We start from the raw sequence: 16,281 nt of genomic DNA, 5'->3' as shown, positions 1-16,281 counted from the left end.
TCTGATATACATCTGCCTTATCGACTTACTTGCAAGCATTACACCATTCCAAGAAAACATAGCAGGGCCATTAGATGGCTCAGCCAGTAAAGGTGTAAATTAGGTGCATGAGTAGACCTAAGTTCCATCCCAGAATTCAGGAAAGGGTAGAAGGAGAAAACTGACTTCACAAAGTTGTCTATCCACTGACTTCCACGTGCATGCCAAGGCACGCCCAGGCCCATACATCATGAACATGCATAATAATAAATAAATTTTAAAGGCACATATTGTATCATTAAATATTTGGAAATGTTAAAGTTTAATAAGACTTTAGGAGCTGTTTGATTTAAAGACGGATTTTATGGTTGCTGAGCCTTTTCATCGTCAGTCAGTAAACTTCCAATATCCTGAAACGTTATGTATGATTTTTTGTTCCTAAAAAAACCCTAAAGACTGAGAACCCCAGGTTTTACATTGTCTGATTTCTGGGACGTTCAGGAAAATCCATTTGTTTTATTGAAGTGGTATTTTTTACTTCACTTCTTAAAAAATGTATTATTTAATATGAAAATGGATTTCCCACATAAGGACATATAGCACAAAGTACCACGTGTGGCCCTAAACATGGGAGTTAGACTCAACCATACCAAAGGGAGCTGAGTTTAACTTGAACTCGTAAGTCAAGTCAGTATTCTCTACCTAGAAGGAGCATGACAAGATTTTATTGTCATTATCTGATTGTCTCAACTGTGGTGCTTCTCTCCTGTGAAAGTTAGAAAGGGTTTTTGTTTTGTTTTTGTTTTGTTTTGTTTCAGATTGAGACAAGGTCTCATGTATACCAGGCTAGCCTTGCCATTTAGCCAAGAGTGAGCTTAAACTAGTGTTCTCTCATGAGTGCTGAGATTATAAATTAGTACCAACAGGTTCAATAAAGCTACAAATTTTAATAAGGATATAACTGACCCCTTCTTGGAAAATGTTGTAACCAATAAGTATAGATTAATGTTTTAGAAGCTTTTAAAAAATGCACTTTCATAAAACTAGTATAAAACACTTCCGTGGAAATAGTTACAGCCATTATATTCGACAAAAATACTTGTCAACCTCCAACAATACAAGTTTTTCTATTAAGTGAATTTTAAAAAGTAAAAACAAACCCGAGAAAGTAATTTCATTAACATAGCAAGAATAATATAACAAAAAATATTACACAGGTATTCAGAGTTAAATATGGCAACTAAACAAAATCTTTAATATGTTCACCATTTAAAGTGCTCACCAGCCACACGGGCCTGGAGGCCACACACTGGCCATCAGGATCTATACTATCACAAAACTGGGACGTGGTGAGGGGGCAGCAGGCATCGATTGAGAACCAGAGTCTAACCCTTCAACTCTTCCCACTGAAAATAAGAGACGAAATTTTATTTCTAAAAATATGTTAACAGGATTCACAACAGAGGACCTGCTTTTTAAATAACAATATGAAAACCTTTCTACCATTTGCTATTGTCTTTTCTCCAGTCAGCCTAGGTTCTTGCAGCATTAGCTACAAAACCTACAAAAAGAAAAGCAGAAAGCCGCACTGAAATCTTTTCAGACAAAACCACAGCACCTTCCTCTCTCCACTTCCCAGAAGCTCTGGTCATTCACCTCCTCTGCAAAGAAATTTCACCCTCAAAGGGTAACAGAGAGCTATCCAACACAAACCCACAAGGTCACAAACATCCCTTCCCAAAAGCAAATTTACATGGGATTTCCTGAAAGTCACAGAAATCAGACAGTGGAGAACACGGAACGATCTGGGATGTTCCTTCTAGCCCAGTAAAACTCTTCCTAAAAACTAGGAAGGCCATGATTTTAGAGTACAAATGTTTCCAAGAAAAGTATTTTCTCATTTTAGTTACTAACTTCTCCCTTCTACTCTTTCTAACAGATCCGTGGTTCATTTTGTTTTTTAATTATTGAACTCAAGCTTCTCCCTGAAGATGACAAACAGTTCACTGTTCTGTCCAGTTTACAGAGATCTGGAACCATTTACATATTTTTTTTACTTGGTTTTCCTCATTGGAATCATTGGAAGTTGTTTTGCAACATGGGCTTTTATACAGAAAACCACCAATCACAGGTGTGTGAGCATATACTTGATTAATTTGCTTACAGCTGATTTCCTGCTCACTCTGGCATTACCAGTAAAAATTGTTGTTGACTTGGGTGTGGCACCCTGGAAGCTAAGGATATTCCACTGCCAAGTAACAGCCTGCCTCATCTACATCAATATGTACCTGTCCATTATCTTCTTAGCCTTTGTCAGCATCGATCGCTGTCTTCAGTTAATACACAGCTGCAAAATATACCGAATACAAGAACCCGGATTTGCAAAAATGATATCAACTGTCGTGTGGTTTATGGTTCTTCTAATAATGGTGCCGAACATGGTGATTCCCATCAAGGACATCAAAGAAAAGCCAAATGTAGGTTGCATGGAATTTAAAAAGGAATTTGGAAGAAATTGGCATTTGTTAACAAATTTCATATGTGTAGCAATATTTTTAAATTTCTCAGCCATCATTTTGATATCCAACTTCCTTGTAATTAGACAACTCTATAGAAATAGAGACAATGCAAACTATCCAAATGTGAAAACAGCTCTAACCAACATCCTCTTGGTGACAACTAGTTACATCATATGCTTTGTTCCTTACCACGCTGTCAGGATCCCATACACCCTCAGTCAGACGGAGGTCATATCTGATTGCTCAACGAGGATCTCCCTCTTCAAAGCCAAAGAGGCCACACTGCTCCTGGCTGTGTCCAATTTGTGTTTTGATCCAATCCTGTACTATCATTTCTCAAAAGCATTTCGACTGAAGGTCACTGAGACTTTTGCCTCACCTAAAAAGACTAAGGCTCAGAAAGAAAAATCAAGATGTGAAAATGATGTGTAAAATACAGGGGTCTGCATGCTAGTTCCCAACGGAACCACAAAGCTGTTCATAGTTTTCAAAGATAAAGGAAGATAAACAGTAATAAAAGCTGCTGACAGCTAGCAAACATGGACTAGTTCCTGTGGGAAGTCCTTTTCTCAATACAAGCCAACCCTGGACTCAGTTGCTGATACTCTCTAGCCCAAATATTTGTGCAGGAAAGTTAACAGAGCATGTTGAACCAAGGTCAACTGGGTGACCAAAGTGAGAAGAGCCATGGCAAGGACTCAGGGGCTCATTTCAATGGCTGCAAATGACTTCTTGATGAAAATATGCCAAATAATCAGCATCTAAGTTGCCAGAAGCCCTTCAGCTACATGACCTTAAAGGTCTTCAGCAACCTCAAAAAATAAAGATATCAAAATACCCGGCATCATCTTCATTTTTATCCTACCTCTTCGAAAGTTAGTAAATGCTCTATTTAGTACTCTTACTTTTAACATCTGATTTTTTGCTACACAATAACAAATTTTAGTTATGAAAAGTTTACAGCGACAGGAACTGTGGCTCACTGTGGTTAATTCCAGCACCCTGGAGGCTGAGGCAAAAGGGTCATTATGAGCTTGAGACTAGCATGGGCTACAAAGTGACTTGCAGGCCATCATGGCCTATAAAATGGACCCTATCCCTAATTAATTTTAAAAGGGGATTGCAAATAAATGGGTATGTTTTTTAGCAACACAAGGGAGCTGTTAAATTATATTAACTATTGAAACTGTTTTGGAAGTAAAAGTCCACATCAAAGGTATTAGAAAAATAAGACCAGCCAAAGAGTCTTAAAGTAGAGACATGGACTCATACTACTAGGCCACGCTAGGAACACAGCCTATATTAGGCCACAGTACCTCTCAAATCTATAGAGACCCAGCCAATCAGAAAGAATCTGCAGTACAAAGTACAAGTCACTCCAGCTCTTACTAGATCCTCTCCACTCTCCACTGCCAGTACATACACAGGTGAGGCATGGCATTAAATAAACTTACTAAGAAAATCGGAAAAGTACTCATGAGCATGTACAAAGTTTGCATTTGTGTTTTGGTTTAGTACCCTCCCTCTTCTTTTTCTCCTCCTCCTCCTTCATCATCTTATTTATTTACTTTTGAGACAGAATCCCCTACAGCTCACTGCAGCCTTGAGCTCACTATGTAGCAGCAAATAATCTTAAACTCCTGATCTTCCTTCCTCTACCTCCCAAGTTCTAGAATTATAGACATGTGCTACTAAAAGCAGCTCTTCTGTGTATATTCTTAACATTACAAAAATCCATATAAAATAGTTACTAATGGGCTTTTAAGTAGTTAAAAGTACTTGCTACTCTTGCAGAGGGCCCAGGTTCAGTCCCCAGCACAACTGCTTGTAACTCCACATGCAGAAGAAGGGATCCCAAACCCTCTTCTCTGCTCCTCTGGCACCAGGTAGGCTGATGGTACACATACATACATGCAGGCACTCACACATATGCACATTAAATAAATAAATCTAGAGAGGAAGGAAGGAGGGAGGGGAGGGGGGGAGGGAGGGAAGGAGGGAAGGAAGGGAGAGAGGGAGGGAGGAAAAAAGGAAGGAGGGAGGGAGGGAGGGAGGGAGGCAAAATGAATGTGCTCCTGGACACCAAGAATATAAGTTAAATTGCAATGTTATTTTTTTACTTGAAGAATTAGTTTCAAAGTCCTGTGTATAAGTACACAAATATATTCTTAGCCTGATGAAAATAATTTAAAAAGCACCAATTTTTCTACATTTTAAAAAGAAACTTCTAACAGTAGCTTCTAGAAAACGTCAATGACAGGAACTCCAACACACCCTGTCAATTCTTGCCAGATTACATTGAGGTAGAATGCATACACAATAAAACCTGTACTTATTAGTTGCCTAAACAACATTTTTTTTTTCCTGGTAAAAAAGCAGATCAAAACAACCATGAAAAAGTATATGCAGAACTATTTTTGAATCTTTATTCAAGTACCCCTTCATCCTCTCTCCTTGATCTCTAGTTTCTAAGATAACAAAGTTAGCAAAAGACCAAAACATATTCTTATGTTCTCTTCTCATGCACAACAGGTAGTCATATTTCTCCTAATCAGAAAAGAAAAAGATTATCAATATAAGGTCAATATTTTATTAGCCTATCTTTTCCCTTTGATTTATTCTCAATTATGGTCATTATAAAAAGTGGGCCTTAAGTAAGTCAGTAATGGAAAGCTGTGCTTGGTAGGGTATTTTGGTCAACTTGACACAAAGTGGATTCATTTTAGAAGAGGAAAGAGAGAAAACGTTTCCATCAGATTGGCTGTAGGCGAGTCTATAGGCATTTTCTTGATGAATGATTAATGTGGAAAGGGCAAACCTACTCTGAGCAGTGCCACCCTGGGCAGGTGGTCCTAAATGGTATATGAAAGCTGGCTGAGCAAACCAAAAGAAACAAGTCAGTAGCAAGGATTCCTCCATGGCCTCTTCTTCAGTTCCTAGCTTGAATTCCTGCCCCAACTTCCTCCTTCATGATAAGATTGTAATCTGTAAAATGAAAGAGACCCTTCCTTCTCCAAGTTGCTTTTGGTGGTGATGTTTATCACTGCAACAGAAAGGAACTAGAACAAAAGCTAACTAAAAACTAGATCCAAAGGTGGTTTAGCGGGTAAGGACGCTCACTTCCTGTGCAACCATGAGGTGCTAAGTTTAGATCCCAGAACCCATTATAAAAAGCCAGGAATTGCTATTCACTCCTGTACCCCAGCATTGTAGGGAACAGAGACAGGAAGATCCCTGGAGAGCTCACTGGCCACCAGCCTTGTTCTAGCTACAGTAAGAAACCTGTGTCAAAGGGACAAGCAGAAAATGGTAGAGTAGGATGCATTTACCTCTGGCCCCTGTGAATGTGTGCACAGGTGCACACACTTGCATACAAACACACACAGAGACAAACACCACAATATACACCATACATGCCTGCATAAGCACATGTAAAAATCAATAAAAATTAAAATTAGAACCTACAACTGTCAAGGGACACCATCAAGCAGCACTTTCCTCGAAGGAGGTAGACAAGGTCGTGTGAACACAACAAAGAAGCTGATTTTGGTACCTGCTCAGATCTCAGAAGCACAGAGCACACAGACCTGCAAATGCTGCTTATACAGGCCAGTGCAGCGTGTGTGACTCTCAACCGCTTCCAGCACTTCACTGTATCATTTTACACCTTTTTTTTTTTTTTTTTTTTTTTGGAGACACTCTATGTAACAGTCCTGGCTGTCCTGGAACTCACTCTGTAGACCAGGCTGGCCTCTTAAACTCATAGAGATCCACCTGCCTTTGCCTCTCAAGTGCTGAGATTAAAGGCATGGGCCACCACTGCCAAGTTTATACTTAATATTTTAAAACAAACCCAAGGCATGATACTTCCTCCATGAATGTGTCAGAAACATCTGTAATATGTAAGGCCAATCTCACTGGTACCACAAATGAACTGCCAGATTACTCTGCCGTAATGAAAATTGGTGATACAAAGAGCCATAGAAAATTACTGGTAATATTCTGAGATGAACAAGAAAGAATTTTGTAAAGTTTTAACAGAGTACAAGGACACAAACGGAAAGAGCATTTTAACTGACATAAGACCAAAAATATGGGCTTAGTCAGTTTGAGTCATTTTGGAAGATGTTCCAACACATCAACTATATTTAGCTTTAACAAAATCCTCAGCTTACTGTTCAAAACTTCTAAGTGTCCAAACATACCATGCAGGAAACAGTTTACCAAATAATTAAAAATGTCTCAGCTTTTAGCCTAATGTTCGTTACTAACATCAAAAATCCTCTGGTTTCTCTTTGCGATAAACACTTCATTATTTAAGACTTCAACACTAAGTCCCCTGTGAAGCTCTCCTTAAGTACTATCCAAGCTTTAACTCCACCAGGTCCAAAGCCAAGCCCATACCATCCGCAACCTCTGTCATCAAGTCAGAACCAACTCTCAGTGATAATGGTCCTTCTCTCCAATATTCACTTTGAGAATGGAAGGGACCCAGGAATGTCAAAAGCTTGCCTTTAGAGGGCACAGGTTTTTACCACCCAATTGCTTCACTGGCCCCAAAATTCTTACTCATCCATAAAATGCCAAAAGTACTACCAACAGTCAAAGAATACAGGTTTAAAAAAAAAATTATCAGCAAACGACTTTCAAATTAAAGTAGGAAACATATTTAGTCATTATTTGCAATGACTCAAATCCTTTTAATAATACAGGGAATTCTATTAAAAGGATATTAATACAGGGAATTCTATTAAATCTAGTTAGTCACTAATAATCACACCACAACATCCAAGCTATATATGTACACAGGCCATATGATCCAAATTATAGGCATCAGAGCAACAATGCAAATTTTCACCTGACATCATGTGTAAGCAGATGAGCGGGTGAATAATCTGATATCCAATCACCAATGACCATATAAAGAAATCATGGTACACACTGATGGAAGCGTGACTTACCAGAGGTATAGGAAAGTGGGTTGCATACTGCAGATGACGGAGGAGGTCATAGTTTGATGGAAAAATTAATTCCCTTGGTTTTTCTCTCTTTAGCAATTTCTCACCATTAAGTGACATTCTTCTGCTCAGGGAAGGGTTGGCATTCTCACAGGATTCTCCAGGCATGGGAGAAAAAATCTATGTCATGTAAAACAAATATTAGACATCATTAATGAAGAGAACAAAACCAAGCACTGTACCACATACCAGAACTTCAAACACAAGATGCTCATAGAAACTTTATTAATTTTCACAAAAGTAAATCACACACACAAAAAAAATCTGTCAGTATCACTGCCCCCCACCTTAAGAAAATGGGTAAATGAAAAACACACATGGGTGGGGAGGGAGGGTGGGGGGTGGTCTAACCAATAAGAGGACTGGCCACGTAAGCAAACTTAAAAATGTTATCCCCAAAGGGTTACATTTCCTCCAAAAACACGTGCTTAATAATACTTAATAAGATTAATCCATGGACAAATGTTTTAAAATGTACAACCAAACAACGAGTTTATAAAATAGTTAGCAAGATTCATGAAAAACACATTATACTGAGAGACAGTAGAAAAAATGAATTAACCCATAATGCTATTCTTTAGAACCTCGGTGCATAGATTCTCATAATGAAACCACAGCCCCATAGGCCTCTGAGAGAACGATCCCCAAACAAAAGTGTCCCAAACAAAAGTGTCCGAGCCAGTCTGTCAGTTTTGTGTATTTCACAAAGGAGGCAATGCACCCTGCAGCGAGGAAGGCTAGAGCAGAAACAACTGCAGGGAAACACTGTGACTGAGGGTGGGTGACATTTACATGACAAGCATGAGTCATTCCAAGACTCACGAAGCAAGAAATAAAAAGATGGAGACAAGCAGCAGGCAGTGGGGATTGGTGGGTGAACCGTCAATGAGAATCAAAGGTTGAACCTACTGGAAACTCAGAACCAAAGTCACTTTTAAAGTCACTCTTGTCTACGTCATCAAAAATGTTAGTGGTTCCTGAGCCAAGGCCCATGTGCGCCATGAGACTGTGTTCCTGGTAATTGCCAGAAAAAGAAAGCCACGTTGTAAATGTTGCAGTTTAAGAAATGGAAGATGAAACATGACAGTAAATTTTTCAACATCCTATCTATCACTCTCACTGTCTATTGCTCTAAAAGAAGTTAAAGGAAACTTGAAGATATGCCTTGCATTTAAGAGTCCCCATTCTTTCCCCTTGGGAAGACAAAAGCTTTAACTCCCATGGTGTTTTAAAGGAAGAGCATAGAACTTCATAACCTAAAACAAACAGGCCACAATTTCTTTCAGTGGGCTATTTCCAATTGAAAAAAAAAAATGAGATACTCAGAGACCTAAGAATAAAATGAGATGCTTTAAAAAACAAACAAATATAGCCACAACTTTAAAGATATTCTAAGAGTATCAGGTAAATTCACAATAAATAACTGAAACAAAGCTATATTTTGAGTACTATCAGAGTCTCATCATTCTCCACTGTTTCTCATTGTCACCTAAATCATTTTATCTTGAAATTTTAAACTCTGGGACAATGTCTACAATGTCAGAATCTGACAGAGAGGCATACAGTCACACCCCCAGCATAAATTGCTGCAAAGAACAATTCTACCCTGTTTTAGAAAGAGATTAAATTTTTCAAAGAAAGTCTGTGCTATTACAAACGAGGGGTTCCCCCTTTATATGGAGAAGAGTGGTATGTGGAGATGCTCCTTAGAAGGACAGCCAAAGGAGCATGATATTAAAAAAAAAAGTTAACCTGTGAGGAACAAAACTACGAGAAAATTCCAGGCTACACACATCTAAAACTAAAAGCATATCACTTTAATCTTATGAAAGAAAAAAATTGTGGTTAGTCATATCTTTTCATTAAGTATACAACACAGAAAATTCTAGAAGACATATATTCCAAATATCCTTTGTGATTAGAGGGGAAATAAACTTCATAGAGAGAAAGTAACTCAAATCCAATTGCCTCTCCATCACCAAACTGCCTATCTGAAATTGACTTCCCCCAGTGGAGTTTACTTTGGGATGTGGTATGGACATCACCCCCAGGGGTATACCTCCATCTTCATATCGTGGTCCTTAGAATAGTGTTCATCTGCATTCTCTCCTGCTGGCGACCGCAGCCCAGCAGAGGCAGTGACTGACAAATCTCCTCTGGAGATGAGGGTGCACATGTATGCATCATGGGAGAAGACGTCATGGCGGATAAACTCACAGAAGAGCAGCACCAAGTTCACAAATTCCACCTTCTCGCATTCACTGTTTGGGTCCGCTAGGTGAGAAACAAATTCAATCAAAGTCTTTGACCAGGCAAAAAAAGAAAAAGAAGAGAAAAGGAAGAAGAAAAAAAATTCAAGGTTTCAGAACATTTTCACCATCTTTTATACTTTCATATTTGGTGTTTCTTTAGAAAAGTACAAGAGATGGCAGGGATGGTAGAGATAGGAAGGGTAGTGGATGTGTGTGCTGGGTGGTTTTATGTCAACGTAACACAAGCAAGGGTCAGTCATCAGAAAGGAAGGGGCCTCACTTGAGGAAATGCCTCCATAAGATCCAGCTGTAAGAAACTGAAAACAACCTAAACCTAAGGATGGATAAAGAAAATGGGGTACATTTGCACAGTGGAGAATTACTTAGCTGTTAAAAAGAAAAAAAGGACATCATGAAATTGGCAGGCAAATGGGTGGAATTAGAAAAAAATCATCCTGAGTAGGTAACCCAGACCCAGAAAGGCAAACATACTCACTCATTAGTGAATATCATCTGTTAAGTAAAGTATAACCATGCTACAATCCACAGACCCACACAGGCTAAGTAACAAGGGGGGTTCAGGGGGGGACAATGGATCTCCTTGGGAAGGGGAAATAGAGATTTTTGTGGGTGGACTGGGGGGGGGCTGGGAACAAGAGGCATCAGATGGGGAGAAGAGGCAGGGAGTACTGGGAAAGACAACTGGGGGGGGGGGGAGGATGTAGAAACCTAGTACAGTGGAAATTCCCTGGAATCGGTAAGAGTGACCCTAGTGAAGTCTCCTAGTAATGGTGGTGGTGGTGTTAGTATTTGCTCTTTTAGGGGACATGCCACCCAGCTCCCAATATATCACACACAGAGGCTTGTTCTTAATTATGAATGCTCAGCCTTAGCTTGGCTTGTTTCTAGTCAGATTTCCTTAACTTCAATTATCCCATCTATCTTTTGCCTCTGGGCTTTTCCTGCTCTCTGTTTTTATATACCTTTCTTTCTTACTCCATTGTTGTTTGTGTAGCAGGGTGGCTAGCCCATGGAGTCCTCCTCCTTCTCTAACTACTTCTTTTTCTCCCAGATTTCTCCTTCTATATATTCTGTCTGTCTGCCTGCCAGCCCCGCCTATTCTTTCACCTGCCTTGCTATTGGCCATTCACTTCTTTATGAGACCATCAGGTGTTTTAGAAAGGCACAGTAACACAGCTTCACAAAGTTAAGCAAATGCAACATAAACAAAAGTAACACACCTTAAAATAATATTCTACAACAAATAGGGAATAATGGAGCCCAAACTGGCCATCTTCTATAACCAGGCAAGGCTCCCAGCAATGGAATTGGGATATCAAACCAGCCACAAAACCTTTGACCTATAATCTCTACCCTGCCTGCAAGATGTGCTGGGGTAATGGTGGAGCAGAACTTGTGGGAGTGGCCAACCAATGACTGGTCCAAACTGAGGCCAATGTCACAAGAGGGAGCCCATGCCTGGCACTGCCTAGATGGCCAGAAACCAGAGGCTGAACAGCCCAGAGACCCAGGATAGGAACAAACATGACTGGCCCCAAACAAAACAAAACAAACAAACAAAATGACATTATTCCTAGTGATAACCTCCTATACTCATAGATCAAAGCCTAGCCCAACTGTCATCAGAAAGGCATCATCCAGCAACTGATGGGACCAGATGCAGAGATCTACAACCAAATACTAGGCAGAGCCAGGGGAACCCATAGTAGAGGGGGAGGAAGGACTGTAGGAGCTGAGGAGTTGAAGATACCATGAGACCACAGCCCACAAAATCAACTAAGCAGGGCTCATAGGGGCTCACAGAGACTTGGAGCAGCAATCACAAACCCTGCATGGGTCTGAGCTAGGTCCTCTGCACATACTCTACAGTTGTGTAGCTTTGTGTTCTCATGGGACTCCTAACAGTGGGAGCAGTGGGTGTCTCTGACTCTTTTGCCTGTACTTGGGGTGCTTTTCCTCCTACTGGGTTAGCTCCTCCAGCCTTAAAATGAGGGCATGTGCCTGGTCTTGTTGTAATTTGTTATGACATATTCTGTTGCTATCCCCAGGAGGCCTGCTATTTTGCTAAGGAAAAAGGAGGAGGAGTGGATCTTGGGTAGAGAGGAAGTGGAGGGGGGGAAGTGGGATGAGTGGAGGGAATGGAAACTGAGGTTGGGATGTAATGTATAAGAGAAAAATAAAAAAATTTAAAGATCCAGCTGTAAGGCATTAGTGGTCAATGGGGGAGGGTCCAGCCCATTGTGGGTGGGGCTATCCCTGGGCTGGTGGTCCTGGGTTCTAGAAGAAAGCAGGCTGAGCAAGCCATAAAGAGCAAGCCAGTAAGCAGCACTCTTCCATGGCCTCAGCATCAGTTCCTGCCTCCAGCTTCCTGTCCTGCTTGAGTTCCTGCCCTGACTTCCTTTGATGATGAACAGTGATGTGGAAATGTAAGCCAAATAAATCCTTTCCTCTTCAACTTACTTTTTGGTCATGTTGTTTTGTTACAACAATAGAAATCCTTGCTAAGACAATGAGTGCAACCAGAATTCATTATATACATGTATAAAAGTGTCAAAGAAAAAATTAGTAAGTTCTATTTATTTTAAAGTTTTCTTCAAACATTTACTGAGGCACAAACATTTGTAAAGCACTGTTAGGCAGGTGAGTTTCTGTAGGAATGTGTGTTCATTTGCCCCAAGTTTATTTGTGTGCTAGTGCCCTCAGAGGTAAGAAGAGGGTGTAGAATGCCCTGGAGCTGGAGTTGCAGATGGCCGCCAGCTTCCCTTAAAGAGTGTTGGAAACTAAGCCTAGATCCTCTGTAGAACAGTGAGTGCCTTCTCTCTAGGCCTGATAGGCAGGTTTTTATTGTGCAGTTATAACTGAAAAATGTGGACCCTGTTTGCTAAGCACAATTTCAAGTTTAATGATACTGATTCCTGAAAAATAAATGACCGTGTACTTCATAATGCAAGCCAACGATGGCTGGACTGTTTACTCTTTTATTGCTAAAACAGTTTGTGACTATCTTCAAATACATTAAGAGGGATGCACCTTTGGGGTAGATATGCGTACTATTTCAAATAAGACTTAATAACAGTTTACATGTTAAGGAGGCAGGGGTGGGAAGGGCGTCCTATTATGGCTGGTCTTGACTATAAACTAGATAAGCTTTAGCATCATCGTGGAAAAAATGCTCTGTGCATGTCTGTGGGGGAGTTTCCAGATTGTGATGAAGTGGGAAGCCCCTAAATGTGAGTAGCACCATTGCATTTGGCTAAGACCTTAAACTGAATAGAAAGAAAGTGAGGTAACCACCATCAAGCTGTGCCCTCTGGCTCCTGAGTGTGGGCGCAGGATGACCAGCCACCTCAAGCACCTGGACTTCCCCACCATGATGGATTGTGCCCTCCAGTGAAAATAATCCTTTTTTAACCACAGTCTAAAAAGCTTTATATCATACCTTTTGGATAAGCTTAGAAAACTGTATGGCTAAATCTGCAAAGCCAAATTCCTGGCACCATCATTTTCATAAACAACAACAACAACAACAAAAAAAAAACAACAACAACAACAAAACTCATTCAAAAGCCTCTGTGCTCTGTTCCCTAAATGTTGTACTAAGTGTCTCCTCTCATACTCAGTGACAAGCAGCCTCTTTTCAGGGAAACTGAACGGGTCTCTCAGACAGAAAATGTGACCCAGAAGAGGCAGACAATAGAAGAAATTCTCCCCAAAGACAACTGAAATGGGTGAAGGCAGCAAATTTGGAACAAATGTGCACCTCTCATATGACCCACAATAATTTATAGCTGTCAACTCTTGTGCCTGGCTTTCTATCAGGGTATCATCTGCCCTCTCATCTTCCTGTTTCCTACATTCAAACCATCTGGACGGCCCCAATACTTGCTTTCCCCAAGGCCAGTGGTTCTCAACCTGTGGTTCAAGACCCCTTTGGGGGGTCACATATCAGATATCCTCCATATATGATATTTACATTATTATTTATAATAGTAGAAAATTACAGTTATGAAGTAACAACAAAATAATTTTATGGTTGGGGGTCACCATATGACGAACTGTAGTAAAGGGTCACAGCATTGAGAACCACTGCCCAAGGCCATAAAGTCTCCAGATAATTCAAGGAAAGCCTTGCCTTGTCCCAAAGATCAGCCAAAACAAGGCCCCACCTCAAGACAGTCATAATAAAGTGTATTTAGTCATTTGACCTCTTTTTCACAAACGTCTCCCTTCCCTCCTGTACCTATCACTCCTCACTGCCACTCTCGTATTCCTCTAAACCTCCTAAAGATCCTCTTTTATGTGGTGTTCTCATTCACAAATCTCGGAATAATGGTGAGCAAGCCAATCCTGCTCACACAATACCTTTTCAAAAATTTTCCACCCTTAGTACCCCTACTAGGTGGTTGTTAATTCCACAAACTCTCGACTTCACAACAACTGAGTAGGAGGACATTAGCTGAAGGTGATGGAAACGTCCCAACGAGAATGGTGAAGCAATGCCCATACCATCATCAGCCAGCTCCTTGTAGGCTGCAAGGTTATAATAAAGTACTGTTGTTTTATTCTCCTCCCTTCTTAAATGTAAGAGAAAATCAGAAGATTAGAAAGCAGCTCCAAAAGCAAAATATTATCTTCACAGTGCACACCTAAGTATCACAGGACCTGAATTCCTCTGTTTAGGTAAGAAACGAGAGAGAGAGAGAGAGAGAGAGAGACAGAGAGAGAGAGAGAGAGAGAGAGAGAGAGAGAGAGAGAGAGAGAGAGAGAGAGAGAGAGAGAGAGAGAGAGAGACAGACAGAGAGACAGACAGAGAGACAGAGAGATAGACAGAGACAGAGACACTTCACTGATTTTAAAATGACTAAAGAAAAAATACATTACATTTTCTTAGTGAAACAGATTATATTCTGTGCAAAGAACTTTAGATAAGATACAAAGAACAGCAGGCCTACCTGATAAAGGCAGAGAGGAAGGAAGAGAGGGAGGGAGGGAGGGAAGAGAAAGGGAGGGAGGGAGGGGAGGGGAGGGGAGGGGAAGGGAGGGAGGGAGGGGAGGGGAGGGGAGAGAGTAAGTTCCTCATCTAAAAGCAAAAAGCCTTCTTTACTTACACAGTGATGGAGCCTGTGTATCTAAAAATCTTAGCAAAACATTCTGGAAAACAGGCAAACTAGATCCAGTAAGAGAGGCTGAAGAAATGGACTCTTTCTCATCTAGGACTTCTGATTCGCCACATCTCTGCAGGTTAAAAAGAAACCAGGACAGTGAGTCAGAGCGTGCGTGCAGCTACAACAGGTGGTGATTTGCTAGCTCTTACAAACATCTGAACTCTTGAACAAACGAGTGACTGAGATTTCAGCACTATCTGAAGACCGCATGTCACGGTGGTAGAATTTCTAATAGAGGAAACCTCTCCATGACAGTTCAGCTGATTCCGAGACCACGCTGAAGAACGTGATCTATGTAAACTGCCATTTCTGCTCTGGACTGTACAGTAAACTCTGCATGTTAACAGTGCCCCACTGAATATATAAGAGAGTACAACTGAAATATTGCCTACTCCTATGCAAAATGGCTGGACACAGTTTAAAGTTCATGTCTAATCATGTTTTTCCTGGGCTTTCTGACACAGTTATGACGGATCAATCTGTGCTGTGTTTCTGTCACGAAGATGCATCTAGAATGCGTGTTAGGAGGTGTCAACTGAAGAAGCCAACAATTCTTACAAAAACCATTCTTTTGCTTACTTATGACACTTCAACAAAAACAGTCCCTAGGACTTACTCTCCGTGACTCCTGAAACACAGCTAAAAAAGTATTTTTGCATTGCTATTTACTACAGAATTTACTAAGCAGGAGATTAAACTATTTAAAAGTAATCAGTACCATCATTTCTATTCTTTTTGATATTTCTTTGACCTTCTCTGTTTTGATCCTTTAGTATTTAATTAGGTTATTAAAAATATTATATTAAAACACTAGTTATTCAGTCTATCCTCTATTTTCAAAGGTCAACTGTTAATGACTCCAATAATAATAGAAATCAATTATCTTAGCCTCTAAGAAATGCATGTTTAGATATATATACATGTTTGGTTTACATCAACTTTTAAAGCTCTCTATGAATCTCTTCAGAGTGATACACATGTGTATACATATGCATGCATTACAAAATACAGAGAGAAGAGTAAGTGGTATAGAAAATAATAAGAAACAACCTAGAAAGAGCCACAAATAAGTGAGAAATGAGTCTTGAGTTGGTGAGGTCCAGTTAGTCACTACAGTTAGCATAAGATAGCCCAAGGTTCAGTTAGTCACTACAGTTAGCATAAGATAGCCTAAGGTCCAGTTAGTCACTACAGTTAGCATAAGATAGCCTAAGGTCCAGTTAGTCACTACAGTTAGCACAAGATATAGCCTAAGGTCCAGTTAGTCACTACAGTTAGCATAAAATAGCCTAAGGTCCAGTTAATCACTACAGTTAGCATAAGATAG

The 16,281-nt window shown here is 40.2% G+C and overlaps 2 protein-coding genes across 13 annotated transcripts in view; one reads left to right on the top strand and one right to left on the bottom strand.

The window, feature by feature from the left end:
* The window catches only part of Gpr171 (G protein-coupled receptor 171), a 37,840-nt gene extending 34,505 nt beyond the window's left edge, over positions 1-3,335 (top strand). For both annotated transcript variants that reach the window (XM_076574128.1, XM_015988153.3), the window contains one exon: positions 1,919-3,335. In XM_076574128.1, coding sequence (XP_076430243.1) covers positions 1,971-2,930 — 960 coding nt within the window. In that variant the 5' untranslated portion in view covers positions 1,919-1,970 and the 3' untranslated portion in view covers positions 2,931-3,335. The remainder of the gene's footprint in view (positions 1-1,918) is intronic.
* Positions 1-16,281, bottom strand: part of Med12l (mediator complex subunit 12L) — a 346,663-nt gene that overhangs the window by 232,402 nt on the left and 97,980 nt on the right. For 8 of the 11 annotated variants that reach the window (XM_076574135.1, XM_076574131.1, XM_076574137.1 and 5 more), the window contains 4 exons: positions 14,898-15,024; positions 9,576-9,790; positions 8,426-8,530; positions 7,460-7,636 (listed from right to left, as the gene is read on the bottom strand). In XM_076574135.1, coding sequence (XP_076430250.1) covers positions 7,460-7,636; positions 8,426-8,530; positions 9,576-9,790; positions 14,898-15,024 — 624 coding nt within the window. The remainder of the gene's footprint in view (positions 1-7,459; positions 7,637-8,425; positions 8,531-9,575; positions 9,791-14,897; positions 15,025-16,281) is intronic. The other 3 variants (XM_076574139.1, XM_076574140.1, XM_076574141.1) reach the window with 1 other exon arrangement.

This window comes from Peromyscus maniculatus, chromosome 6 (assembly GCF_049852395.1).
Source record: "Peromyscus maniculatus bairdii isolate BWxNUB_F1_BW_parent chromosome 6, HU_Pman_BW_mat_3.1, whole genome shotgun sequence".
Classification (NCBI taxonomy): domain Eukaryota; kingdom Metazoa; phylum Chordata; class Mammalia; order Rodentia; family Cricetidae; genus Peromyscus; species Peromyscus maniculatus.
The sequence above is the reverse complement of the archived record's forward strand: the minus strand, read 5'-3'. Positions and strand labels throughout refer to the sequence as shown.